The 14,713-nt window shown below is 41.3% G+C and overlaps 1 protein-coding gene across 17 annotated transcripts in view; it reads left to right on the top strand.

Annotated features, from left to right (window-relative positions):
* Nucleotides 1–14,713, top strand: part of SOX5 (SRY-box transcription factor 5) — a 636,847-nt gene that overhangs the window by 601,597 nt on the left and 20,537 nt on the right. For 14 of the 17 annotated variants that reach the window (XM_051784935.1, XM_051784934.1, XM_051784936.1 and 11 more), the window contains one exon: nucleotides 2,415–2,587. In XM_051784935.1, the coding sequence (XP_051640895.1) occupies nucleotides 2,415–2,587 (173 nt within the window). The remainder of the gene's footprint in view (nucleotides 1–2,414; nucleotides 2,588–14,713) is intronic. The other 3 variants (XM_051784930.1, XM_051784945.1, XM_051784932.1) reach the window with 1 other exon arrangement.

Below are 14,713 nucleotides of genomic sequence, written 5' to 3'. Positions count from 1 at the left end.
ACAGCCCTTTCCAGAGCTATCCTTATAGCATATAAATTGTGCTACAGACTGAGCAGTCACAAATGTCATGGCTTCATGTATGACTTTAAATCCAAGCATTTCTTTTTGGGAACAGGCATATGTCCGTGTACTAAAAACAGAAACAACTTCTCTCTGCTCTTTGCCATTATCTGCAACATCTCTGTGCTAGTTTGGCAATCCTTGTAACTAAGTGCATTTTATGTAATGCAGTTCCCCTCTCTGTCAATAATTCACCACCTACCCTAAACAACAATAATTTACATTCAAGTCGCTTCTATATTAATCATTTCCCTGCACACCAGCATCTTGGCAGCTACTGAAAAACATAAGGAGTGCTTGCTTTTATTCACTGTCATGTGCCAAACTGTCTCAAAGATAGCAGTATTCAGGAAAAGCCAAATAGTCTGGAGAAGGGCATGAATTCCAGTTCCTAGGCAAATTCAGCTCTGTTGCACATTGAAAGTACTATACCTACTCTAATCAAGAGCACAACCAGCACTAATACTACTGTTTGTTTGCTTCCTTTTTAATTTATTCAGACTACATGCGAGGTTGATCAGTAACATATGCAAACTGGGGAAGAAACCAAGCAAGTTGATAAAATGGAGGTTTAAAAAAAAAAAAAAGAAAAAAGAAAAATCAGCTGGTAGCTCTGTGCTGGTGCAGGCTATATCCTTCCTTATGCCGGGAAAGCTGGAATTACTGGAATTCCATTGGCTGGGAATTACTGAACTGGGTCATTTGATAAAAGCAATGTGAATCGAGTTATTTCATATAAAACTCTCAGGGTTCCTGGGGATTTAGCCAAAAGCTAACTGTTAGTACAATTAACAGCAGTCAAACCGCACAGAAACTTTTCTTTCTAGTTTTTGCACTCCGAGGAAAATGGGAATACCAGTCCCATTCTGTCTGCAGTCTAAAAAAACAATAAAACCCCAAACCAAACTAAAATCCTGACAGCAGCACAGCACTGAACTAATCTGACATCAGCTTCTTCCCCTGAAATGTTTTAAGCAGCAAGACAATGTCCTACGTTTTTTGGCAATCAGTGGATCAGATAGAAGAGTCTAGCAATACAACAAGGATGTGTAATCTGACATGATTAGACAAGGCTCTTTAGGAACAGAACATTCATAATTGAGACAAAGAAAGAGTATTAATAACACTTTCCTAACACGGCAGTTAGCCATTTTATATTTCCTTTCTTTAATCTTAGTGTTTTTCAACAAATCATGGGATTTAATAGCGTGTTTTGGCAGATTAGAGGATTTATGGCCCAGATGTTTTTTGTTCTAAAAATGGATTAGGGTGTAAAGTTTGCTGGAATCCATGGAACATGTTGAGGCAAGCCGGTCATTTTGTGTGTGATTAGTGCCTGCCTTCTGTCTCACAGTCCCTCCATCTGTCACAATTCACCAATGGATCTGGTTAGATTTAGCCTCATGTCACAAACAGAAGTCCCTTTTCTGGGCAATTTCATATTACAGATTCATTTTATGCCGTTTTTATGCCCTAGTTAAAAGACAGAAAGAAGTGTGTGCGTGCGCACACGTGTGGGGATGTGGAGAGGGGGAGGGAGATTGATAGATATTAGCCTCTCCTTTAATGTTTGAAAAATAGACTGGGGCTTGGAGTCTCCCATCAGTATTCTATCCTACAAATCACATGCAGATCATAATAAGTATAATCTACAGTACGCTAAAGGAAAAAAATGACAAAGTGTCACATTTAAAATTAAATAGTATTAGCTGTGCCGGTGATGCTTGTAACATTTTAAAAGGAAATAATTCAGTGACTACTAAGGCTAAGCCCTAGGCTGTGAATTTGCAGCAAAACAGTGGACATTTGACCTACTATTAGCAGCATGAATAGGAGTGGGAATGTAGGTCCGTGTAGCTGTGGTTTCTTATACATTTGTGAATGACAGGTGGTGGTGGGGAGCATTCGGTAGATGAGGTTTCTCTTTCCAGCCATTATGCATTTCATATCTATAGCAAACCACCGCCACCTGTGGTTTATTTTAATGTATTCACAAGTTTTAAGAAGGGGAAGAATGAAATGGTCTATTTTTAAGAGTTTGGGATTGCTGGCATGATCAAAGCTTCCCCTAACTCTTATCCGGTTACATCCTGCTGCATACAAACCACAGGGCTAACCTCTGCAGTGTCAGGGAAATATTGAAACTAATGGGATCAAATAGCAGGAAGGATGATTTTGGCACCGAGGTTTCTCATTCTTTCTATCCAGGTGGCTCTATCATAACAACAACAGAATTACAAAGCATGGGACGAGTTTCTGGGCCTTGCTTTTTAACTCTTTCTCGTTAATAACGATAAACCGCGCGTTTCATCGATGAAAGCTAAAGTGTTTTCTTGTAACTTTCTTTTTTTAAGACATCCTTTCTTCTATCACGTCGTCAGGTTATTTAAATGACCACGATGCTGTTACCAAGGCGATCCAGGAGGCCCGACAGATGAAGGAGCAACTTCGGAGGGAGCAGCAGGTGCTGGATGGGAAGGTGGCTGTTGTGAACAGCCTGGGTCTCAACAACTGCAGGACAGAAAAGGTGAGTTTCTGAGACCCCCTTTGCAAGGGGTCAGAGATTGCATTTGGCTCTCCCTACAGATACCTAGGTTCTTCCTCCCTTCCTTTCCTCCTTTTTCTTGCTCTGGTTTTCCTTCCCCATTTTTAAACAGAATAGTTCAAAAAGAAGCGAAAAGCAAAATGAAAACCACAACCAAAAGATGACATGAGAGAGAGACGTGGAGACCCCTGGGGGAGAGTGGGGAGGAGGCAGAAATAGTTAAAGCCCTCACAAGAACTTTGGAGGCCACTAATTCTCTGTTCCAGCCTGTCAGTGTGTATTAAGAGAAGGTGATCTTGGAAATCTCTGGGTCTAAGTGGAAATCTTGCATTATGGAAATGCTTACATGTGTTTGTGAGATGAGCTGGATTTGAAATATTCAAGCTTCTTTAGGAACATAAGCTTTGCTGATACTCAGGCTCAGCTTCTGGGTATTTAGCCTTGTGAGGTTGTCATATATGATATTTTGTGACCACTGCAATGTAGCACTGTCATGTCACGTTAGATGACTTAACAAAATTGAAAAAGCAGAGAATTGACAACACAAACTGCACCAAATATTTTCGGTGAAACTTAGAGGCAGCAGAAAGTATGGACCTTACCACCTTCTGCTTTTGGACTGGCCTGTGAAGCTGCATTATGACAAAATACCAACAAAGTGAATATTCTCCAGAAAAATTTGTATGCGCTGTAACTGTCCTGTATGTCAGTGAGGTTGTGATTTTCTGCTTTTCTCTGGAAATACCTGATGTCTTTCCATGTGCTGCCCTGGCTTATGGAGGATAAATAGACCTGCCAGTCCTTGCTGCCACATTTATAGTGAACTGTCCTTATAATTCTGCCACCTAAGATATACATCCAAATGCTTGCGTGCATCTCAGCATCGTATGCTTAGCAGGACTGGTTCCTCAGTTCCTCTCTTCTGCTTCAGTATTTTCTGGGATGATACATCCATCCTTGTGCAGTACCACAAGGATCTCCATTGTCACATTTGGTGTCAACTGCATTTTATTGAAACCACTTTGACTGGCTTTGCACTCTAAGGTCTTGTGCGATTCACTGAGTAGGTAGAAAAATAGATGGAATAAAAATGATCAGCTATTTAGCAGAAACTTGAAATTCAGTCATCCTAGGAAGACTGTGAGTCAAACAGTATTGTCCAGAATGAGCAGATTGGTAATTTGGATAGCTTTCCATTTTCCCTGTTTTTAGATGGAGTTTGATCAATAAGCTGTGAGGAGCCAGCAGCCTGGGTAATGAATGTTAAACGTACATGTGAGTCTCTCACCACTGTACTTTTTTCATCAGCCTGTCCTGAGTGTAAGTGATGTAGAAATGACTCCAATTTCATGCACTTTCTTGGGAGGAAGGGGAAGGAAAAAAGAGGTCAGGGTAATAGGTATCTTCTTAGAAGAATAAGAGTGCTGGTGTGGGGAGAGGGAAAGAAAGAGAGGGATGGAGCATGTTTATGGCATTTCACATAGAAGAGTACCAGAAGGGAAAAGGGAAAAGCAGAGTGTCAGATATAAGAAGAAGTGATCACAAGCACAAAGGAATTTATATTCAAATATTTAAGCATTCTTGAAAGGATGCTCGGAGCAGAAATTCCTTTTCTCTGCTCCCCATGTAGAAATGACTTTAACACTCAGCCAGATGCTAATGCAAAGTGACTCAAGCTATTCCTCGCAAGCATAGCTAAATTGCCGTTATTTGTTAAGCGCATTGAATTCAGCTGTGGATACAGCAGTTGGTTGCATTCAGAAAGCATCTGTACCCTTTTTTTTTTCCTTTTTCTTTTTTTTTTTTCCTGTTTTTTTTTTTTTTTTTAATCCTCCAAAGCAGAGACAACTCTACCTATCTCCCCCCTCTCCTCCCTTGTGCTGGCTGGGAATTGTCAAGTGACAACCGACCAAATCCTTTTGGACAGGAAGCCTTCATCCTGAGTTCTATATACTTGCAAAGCAGGCCTTGTGGTTGGATCAGGAAGCCCATTAAAAGCACTTTGATGGTATGGAAATTCATCTTCATGAAGCACCCAGGCCCCTAAGCAGCATGCTGTTTAGCTGTGGTTACAGATCAGTCATTCACATCGGAGGGCAGTAATTGTGCTGACGGCTTGTTCGGCAGTGGAAGCACATAAAATAATCCCAGGCCCTCCACCATGGCATTGCGAGTTAATCTTCTTTAATACAGATCAGCTGTTGTTCTAACACATGACTTTATGCTGGCTCTAGTGACTCTGCACAGCCTTTTGATTAAGTAACAGGAGTGGAACCATCTGCATTCACTTTATTCCGTTACTTTCCTATTCTTGGGATCCTCCTTAGCCTTCTGTTTTCACTTCTCACCCTCAACCCCAGTTGAAGTTTATTTTCCTCTCTAATTCATGCCTCCTGGTGGGCTCGTGGAGAGCAGAGACGAGTTCTTTTAAAAGGTAGCGGGAAGAAAAAATTGTTTGCTCAATTGAAAATTTTTCTAAAGCAACTGTATGCTTTGTGTGTTTTAATAAAATTAATGCCAAAACTTTATTGAGGCTCACTGATTTGGACTTGATGATCTCAGAGGTCTTTTCCAACCTAATTGATTCTGTGATTCCATGATTAATTTTATTCAATTTTCTTCAATTTTCTCTATTTTTAAAGTGAAGATGGGAAAGGACAGAGCCAAGTCTGAGCCCTGCTAGACTATAATGGCATTTAAGTTGCTGAGGTGACCACTTAAGCCACTAAGCACTTTTTAACTTCTAAGGTCTTCTGATCTGTCTCTTGCATTTGACCCCAGAGAGGAAGGACATAGTATGTAAAGTTTAGATACTTGTTCTCCTTCCTCTTTTATGCTCTAGGCTCTCCACTGACTAGCCAGCTCTGAAGTTCAGATCCAGACAAACACACCAACTTCTCTGAAGTTTGTGTCTGTTTGATATAGGACTTCTTTTGAATTAAATTTTATTCTGGTTTTCCTTGCTTTCAAAGGAAGAAAATGAGATAGTTGGAAAGGTGGTTACTGAGAAATAGAGCTGCAGTGTTAGCACTGAAGGTTTCCCTTTCAGAAGCTCAAACTCCTGCCATGGGACTTAGAGGCAGCCCCCTGACCTTTTGGGACATCGTGTTTGCTTGCTGATCACTTCCTGACTGGGAGATTTTTGAGATGGGGGATGGAATTAAAAATTTTATCTATGTGTTCGTGGGCACAATGTAGAAATTTATATTAAGCCTGTAGTTACATGCAGAAGAAAGACTCTCCTTCCTGTAGAGCGACCTCAGTCTTTAAAGGCAACAACCCATCTGGAGCAATCCCTTCTTTGTGGAAGTGGCTAGTGTATTTCTGGATTTTTCTGAGACCTCTTGAGCTTTTTGTTGCGTGCATGCTACTACAGCCTACCAGTGGAGGTGGGCTCTGTGCAGTTCTTATGTATATGGTAGGGATTGGTAGGGATTTTTCTGCCAGGGGTAGCTGGGCAGGTTTGAGGCTGCAAATCGCCTCTGCGAGTCTCTGTTAAAGCTCTTGGGGCTTTTCATTCACATGTACATGACCTGTTATCTTGCTTGTGTTCCCAGATGGGTTGATCCCCATGGACAGCCAGACATGCCAGCTAAGGCAGTAGTCAGACAGGAATTTTGTGGAATTATAGAGAAACTGTATAAAAGGAGTCATAAATAAGAGAAGATTTTTTTAAATGGGTAAGATGATTTGGGTGAGTCACTTTATGGGCATCCAACTTGGACCATCTTGACAGATTTGATTTTCAGAGGATTACAGTAAAAACTATGAGCATCATGATGAACATGGATTTTACTAAAACCTATTTTAATTGCAAATGCAATAAAACATATTTTTACATTACTTTTCTTGGAAACATTTTGGTGTATAAATGAGACGTGTGTGTGTGTATATGTTTTTCTGGTTTCTTGGAAACCCGGGAGCACAGTTTTATTTGTAATTGTCATCTACAGTTAATTATAGCTTGATATGTACTATACATAAACAATGTTACCTATTATACATGTAGCTTAGAGTGCAGGTTGTCAGCTGGTGTAAACAGCACAACAGGCAGCGTCAGCAAGTGATCTCTGGCCTATCTATTCAGCCCCAAAGCTGCCTGTTCCTCTGCAAAGGAGTTGTACACAAACACAAAGAGCCAGCATGTGTGTGCATGCATCCAAGCCTGCAGTGCACTCCTTCAGGGATGCACAACACAAACATGCACTGCGCTAGCCAGTAATTCTCTGACTGCAGTCAGACTCTCAGGCACTGGTAACTGCAAAAGGAGGAAGGGGGAACACAAGGCAGGTACTTGAGCGTGTGTCAGTGTATAGGCTGGTACAAAAACAGGTCCTGGTTTCTGAATGCTGGTGCCTGCTGCTGAAGGTGCTGCCGGCTCAGGCAGCTGTGTAAAGACACAGCCACACAAGGGTTTCAGATGTGCAGGGATGCAATCGCCCTCTGAGCTGAGTACATCCCATTACCCACACCTCCTGTGCTAAGTGTTTCTTAACCTGTGATACAACTTCTCCCTGTTACAGCTTGGAGTGTGTCCTTTTAAAAGGCTCTGACATGTACTTGTCTGCTGGGCTGTAACTAAAGAGCTATTTGTAACAATATTTATTCCAGCATTGTAAGCAGGAGCCTATTTATTACTCATGCTTATGGAACACTGGGTTCAGGATGTCTTCCCTCCCATTCCCACTCACCCCTCCTCCCACTATCCTCCCCAATCCCACCCCCAACTCTCCCTCTTCCCCTTAAGAGAGTGCCAAACATGAAATGACAGTGACCAATGTTGACTTAATGTGGATGTTTAATAATGAAAAAAGTGTGTCAGTTCCAGCGTTAGTTACAAATGGCAGTAAGTATATCGGGTGGCAGCCCTGTAATAATTTTACATCCATCATTCCTTCCTGATGCCTCACTGGCTGCCTGATGGATGGGGATAGCAGAGTTAACTCTTAAGAAACTGCTGTGATCTGCTGAGCTGAAATGAATTCTGTCCCTGCTCTCCCCTTGGGGAGGAGTGGGATAATAAGAATCTCACACCCGCAGATCCTGCTGCCTTTGAGAAATAAAACACTGGAGCTCACTTTACTAAAGGCATAAGGAGTAGCTGGTTTAACACAGGGGATTTAAATTTCTTTTGCAGTAGAGAATTGTACTTCAATAACATTTTTTTTCTTCCCCCAGTGGTTAGATTTGAACTAGAAAGTCAAGAGAAAACTGAAGGAGAGAAGGGCAGTAAGGAAAAGAAAAGAGAAGGGTTGGTAAAATGGACTCTGACCCCGTGCTTGCTGCAGACACTGAGAGACTATGGGTCAGACTGGAATAAGTGGTAATGATTGAAACTGGGACCTGGCACAAGCCAGGCTTCCCAAGCAGGAGAAACCCCTTGGAAATAAGTCCAGAGGCTCTGCACCGAGTCACTTTGGAAGAATTGAAACCTGCCCCATTTTCATAATCTCTGTAGTATTTTACTGGAAAAATACTTTTGCATTCTGAATGACTAGCAGAGGCTGCGTTATCCACAGACATTACATACATGCACACTTATCCCTGCAAGTTCAGCAGACTGCTAATAGATATGTCCTGTAATTTGTAGCCCACTCTATTCCTCACTGACCTGTAAAACATTAGGAAAGATGATCAGTGTAATATTTTTTGTTCTTGCAGCGTGAGCAGAGATCCTTTTGCAATAATTATTATACAGTGTGGGGACCGGGAAGTCTCTTGCAGACAATGGTCTTTTTGAGTCCCACAACACGAAAGTTAACGTGTTATCCTAACAACTGTCTATCCCCCTCTTATTACCCCTTTCCCTGTCATCCTCTTAGTTTTGCTTTGCTGAGGTTCTTCGCCAGCAGAAATCCTTGTGTGCAGGTTGCAGTTCTCTTTGTTAATGCTATCAACATGGAGCAGACAGCTTTCAAAACAAGAAGGCAAGCAGGTATTATGTCACCACCCATCCGTCACTGGGGATGTCAGCCTTTCAGTAAGCCCAATCAGCAGCATCAACAGGATCACTGATGGTCCAGGAGTCCTGTTCAACAAGGCTACTGTACCCATTGTCATCTCTGCTTAAACTTTTCTCCAGTTTAATACAGAACACAGGTCAAGCTTGCACACTACAAAGATCAAAATTGGGTTTACCCAGCACTAATCATTAAACATTTTGATTGACTTCAGCTGGGAGTTTATCTGTCTATCCCTGACCTTCCCCCATTTTTTTGCCATTTGCCTTGTGGAGCTTGTGTATATTTATATTTACAGCCTCTGCATTTAATGGCCACATGCCTTGTTTTCACAGATGGCCAGTGGAAGAATTCCCCTCCCCCTTTTTCTTTTAGTAAAGCCTGCCTTTGGTTTTGCTACTTTTGTCACAGTGCCACTACTCTCAGTTAGCAAGTGCCTACGCATGGGAGGGGGAGATTCTGCAATGAACAATTTTTTTATTCCCCCAAGGATTTTAGCTCTTTATTTTAAAACACTTTTTTTTCCCCTTCTGATTGACCATCATTTAGTAAATGTCCAGATACATTTTTCAAAAAAAAGATTAAGTTTGTATATTTGTGTGTCTTTATTGCATTGCTGTGGCAGGGCTGCATGGGCAGGGTTAGCTAATAAAAACATACAGAGGGAGGGACAGATTCTGCCCACAGATGTGTGTGTGAAACTTCCACTGAAGTCAAGGAAAACAGCAGGAAAACAGGCAAGGGAAGAGCCCTGGATGGTTGCAGCTGCTGCTGAAGTCTGAATGGGAATTTAAGTCTTCTTTCACTCCAGAAGGCAGAGATTGGAAACATTCACAGCCTACTGTGGATCAGGGAGGACTGCAGCTGTTTATACCGTAGTGGAAATTTTATTAAGCCCAATAAAGATGGATCAACTTCCTCCTGAAAAAAAAACATACAATTGATTTAGAGTTCTTGTTATGACTTTTCAGCTTTGTGAGTCCTTGGGTTTAAGTTCCAAGCTGTGCCCTACAGCCATGAGAGCTAATTGCTTCCTGAGATTTTTTTTTTTTATTGTTTTTACATAATCACATGCCTCCAATCACTAGGGCTTTCAGTGCAGTCATGGGCACCGGCATCAGGGCAGTACCTCTGTTTAGTGCAATAGAGGCTGGGCTTGGTTCTTCTGTGAACTGTGTCCATTTAGTCTCTTGAGGGATCAGCCTGTGTTTTCTGCAGGTGGGACAGTCTTCTGGGGCATCTACCTGTCCCAGTATGCAGGTGTTCACTTAGCTGAGTGACAAACAGCCTCTAGAGTCTTTGGGGGATGCTGAATTTTACCTTTAATTGTATTGATGCTGATGCTGGGGAGTAGATAAGCTAAACCTTACTTCATGACTAGAAAAACGTGTTGGCTTCTTTGTTAGGCAGTAGCCTAGATAGTATGTTGACTTCTTTGTTAGGGCTGGAAGAAATGTAGCAAAGATACAGCAGACTTCATAATTTGAATACCTTCTAGGGAAAAATGGAATAGTCTGTATGGCTGTATTGCAGCTATGCAATTGAGTCACCCATTGTTCATTAAACAATTGCCAGGAAAGCAGAGACTGTGTTCTTGCTTTCTCTTTGCGTGCGTGTAGACCCTCCTTCCCAGGATATCCTGCATGGGTTGTGATATTCGTCTTGTTTCATTCTTGGTGTGCCAGCTCTCTTCCCCAGTTAATGCTTTCTTTCCTCACTGATCAGCTGTACCAGCTTTCTGACTTGCTGTGAAATCCTTGGTTAAAATTTACATGGCAGATTTCATCCAGAGATCTCGAAACTCTTCACGATGGTGGGAAAATGTCACCATCTCCATCCTGTAGAGTTCAAGAATCTAAGGTGCAGCAACTGAACAATTCATATCAACACAAAGTTACAGACCATGTCAACCTGGGAAATGGTCTGGATGAGAAACTGGGTCTTGTAACTCTGCAGTAAGCAGATTACAGCTGGATCTGATTGAGGTCAGTGCCTATGCCTACGCTGTGAAAACTTTTCTCTGTTTCGCTTTCCCTTTCCTTTTTATTTCTTCTTTAAAGTAATGGACAGGGCAAGTCCTACCTGCATTTTCATGTGGTAGTCCTGGCATGCACTATCTCTCAGAGCTCATAACCAAAGAAAAGCTGGACCTCAGTGTACTCTAGAATTGCTACTTCCCATCAGTTTATTTCCAAACTAATTAATATATTTTAGTGAGGAAGTCATTCTTTTTCAAATAAAGGACTAAAAAGAAATAATCTTAGGGACCTGACACCTGCCAAATTATTGAGGATTTTCTGCTTTTTGTTTCAGTGGACTCTGTGATGATTTTGGTGCTTTCAAAGGTACTCACTTGAGAGCCCTTATTAGAAACCAAAGACCTATGTCCACAATGCACAGCAAAGAAAAAAACTGTATAAATTTCAGCAAATTCTCCCTGTGATTGGGTGTCTGTTCCTGAGAGCAGAGTAGTTAAACAACTGGGTCTTCTTGATCCACCTGAGTTTTTCCCTATGACACCTCATAGGGAACCTCTCTACTGGGCCCATATACCAATTCATATGGGTTCAATTCAGATGCAGTGATTTCTACACGGTATTAAAGCAATATGGATTTTAATATGTACTGTAAACCGAAAGATAGCATTCCTTTACCAAGTGATGTAGCCCCAATTAAGACTGAATGTCATAATTTTGAAAGAAGTACCATAAAATCAGGAAGAGCCAAAACCAAAGAATTTTCTTTTATTTTCTTGCTTCTAATGGTGCTTTTAGGTTTTGTGGGTGGATTATTCCATGAAAGAGAGAGATCTCAGATAAGCAAGACTGAAAGAGCTGAGGGGGTAGTGAATGCATTGTTTCTTCATACTCAACTTTGATGCAACAACAACAAAAAAAATCTCCCAAATGATAACTTGCTGTGACATTATAAATAATCTTTCATCTTCTTTGGTGGTCCGCAGAGTTTATATAATTGGAAGGCTAAAACCCTTCTTTGTTGTTTCTTCCCTTTTCATTAGTACAGTAGAAGACTATAAAATTGTGCAGCCAGAAGGGGTTTAACAATTACTGAGTCAACATTTGAAAGTCTCACTCTATTTTATCATTTTATGCATGTGCTTTTTATGAGTTTTACAGCCCTGCAAGCGTTACTTAAGCAAGGTCCATTGCAATGGTGGATCTGTAACTTCTCTTTTATTTTATTTTGCTCTCCCTGTTAGCATGTGCCATCAGCAAAAGTCACAATTCCACACTCACAGAGAAATTATAAATTTGAGATTATAAGTTTTTTTATAACATTCAAGAGTGCTAGTTTCAGTTCCTAAAACTACCACTCTTACTAAGGAACCCTTGGCAAGTCACATAATGTGACTCAGTTTCCCATCTCATAAACAGAGTTAATAATCCTGCCTTTCTTTGTGAAATTTTTTTTGTTAATTACCGATGAGTGAAGAATGCTTGGGCAAGGTGATCTTCTACACAGAAAAACCCAAATCTAAATAGAAGATCCCTCGGAAAAAAAAGCTGGAAAGTCTCTTGCAACAGTTACGGGTGTAACAGGATCTGGGCTGTAACATGGTTTGGACTGGGGCATAGAGAGTGGGCACAGTACCTCTTTTGAAGTACCATCACGTTAATATGCAAGAGTAGTGTCTGACTGCAAATAATTCATTGTAGGCAAACCTCTGGGCACACCTGTTTCCATTGCCAGTGGTTCCTCTAAGTTCTTCCAGCTCCCTGTCATCCGTAATGCCTGCCTACCTCATGTTTTCCACATCTTGAAAGGCTGTGGATGAAGATTTTATAACTCAAGCTATTCTGATGTTTATTATTGCAAGAGGCAGAGGAATTGCACAGAAAGATTGCTTTTACAAAGTCTTTGCTCTTGTCAGATGTAGGATAAGACTCTTCACCTTCTTGGAGAGCTAAGGAAAATACCACGATGTTGAACGGATAATACCTGGCGCCACCAGTGCGTCTGATAATGAAATATGTTTTTCTGTCATAAAGTGAACTTTTATTACCGGATCATAGCAGCTAATCTGCCTAGTACTTGAGGATTTGGTGCATATTGACCAAGGTATGTGTCAGAATGGTTGATATTTACTGGGCCTTGCTGAGGAGAGACATCTGCTTCTGCACTGCGAACCACATCAGATGCTGTCACAGGCCCTGCTCAGCAATCTAAGATAAAAACTGGCTTATCAAATCTCAATCTATTTGAAAATTCCACCTTTAGAGTTTAGATGTGTGAATTTTTCCCACAGAGCAGGACGATAAATAGCTGGACGAACTGTACTTGGCGGGGATGGAGGGGGGGAATGGAACACTGAAAAGGACAGTAGCAGGCAACCATCTGTTTCTTTTTATGTATTGACACTGAAGGGAACAAAGGTAGCAGGCACTCAGTTCATCAGTGTGTTTGTAATTCTGAGGTGGAAGAACCCATGAGCTCCCCTAAAAATGCATTTGGCCTTTCAGTTCACTTGAGATAAGAAAAGCAGGAATGTGAAGTGATGCTCCTGAGCGCTCCTCCTCTGGAATTCCACGCTGGCTGTTTCTCTGCAGGCATCAAACTGAGAGGAAAAATATTCCTGTCAGGGGAAATGGGGGTAGGGTGGGGGGAGTAGCAAAGTGAAGAGTGGACTGCTTCAGTGAAGCTGCTAACCTTGAATTATGCAATCGGAAAAACGGCTCTTGCCAAAATACAATTCTAACGGAGTTCAGAGTACCGTCAGTGCTTGCCAAATACCCCAGCCAAAAGGATGTCTCAGAGAGGGGGAGGAGGGATCCGTTGCCATATGCCCACCATTCACAGTATTCTGGAAGAACTGTGGAGTCCTTCAGGAGTGGAGGCATGTTCGTGGTCTCAGGTGCACCCTGAGCTTTGGTACCATGATCCAGTACAAGATGGGAGCGGTGAGGCTGGAGGGGAGTAGGTAAATATATCAGAATGTCTTTATTTCTCAGACCTTCCAAGGTTTTGCTTCACTCTTGTGTAGTAGTGGGAGGAGTTCTGGCAAACATGGTCAGGCTGTTCTACATATGTTTTGACTCTTCTTGTTTTATGTTTCTTCTATGAAAGAGACTGCAACCAAGTTCTTGTCATTTTTAGATCAATGTTTTGTTAAACTATGACAGCTATCCGTGACAGAGAGCCAAGTAACTTTTGCAGCTGACCACAAAACTGAGTCTGACTTGTGGTGCTTAGTCATTTTTTATATATTTTTTTCTACATGACACATTCCATGTGTGTATGTGTTTTTCATTGTTCTTTTAAATATAATTAGAACATTTCTAGGAGCTGTGGTACAAATCAGTCTTCTCTGACAGATGAATTTCTTTGATTAATAAAGTTTTAGGAACTTCTCATCCCATTGTGGCTATTGATGAAACCTCTCTGTTTATACTTTAAACAATTGGGCTATTGTGGGTTTGATTGCTCTCTACAGTATTATCTTCTCTGGTTTGCCCATTAGAATTTTAAATGATCCAGTCAACAGAGTTCTTGCTGCCCCTGCAGAGAGCCTCTCCCACAGTCCAATAGAAATGACCATTAGGATAGACATTTCACTTCTGCTGAAGTCCTTCATAGAGAAAAAAGATGTTTATAGGATGTCTTTCAGCCTTCTGAGGTCTGGTACAAAATTCAGAAATTTAGAAGGAAAATAATCACTTCATCTTTAGCGAGATTCCTGTGTTTATTCTCCTGCAAGAGCAGAAGTGTTCCTTGGTGTTTGTTTTCACTGCTTTGTCCTGTCTGATTTTTGGCAGGTCTCACAGGCAATTCTTCACACCACTTTCCTAGGTTTGGACCAACCTTGCCTGCTCTCTCTGTAAATATTGGGGCTAGGCTGCAGTAGATGTGACGTGTGCATTTTACACAGGATGAATAGCATTTCATACCTGAAGCAAAGGGGTGTTCTTCTGAACCCACCTGTTATCACTGGATGGTGCCTCAGCTTTACACAGTGGAGTGGTGGCAGTTTTGAGAACATGTAATTTGCTGTTGAATTAAGATAGTGATAATAAATAGATCCTAGTTTTATATAAACTTTAAATCATTGTGAAATTCTTTTCTGAAGTTCTTATGTAGGTGTCCGTGTTGAGGGGGTTGGAACTAGTTGATCTTTAAGGTCGCTTCCAAC

This window comes from Manacus candei, unplaced genomic scaffold (assembly GCF_025592945.1).
Source record: "Manacus candei isolate 608988 ecotype Guabito, Panama unplaced genomic scaffold, ASM2559294v1 h1tg000018l, whole genome shotgun sequence".
NCBI lineage: Eukaryota > Metazoa > Chordata > Aves > Passeriformes > Pipridae > Manacus > Manacus candei.
Note: the sequence above shows the minus strand (reverse complement) of the source record. Positions and strands in the feature narration are given on the sequence as shown.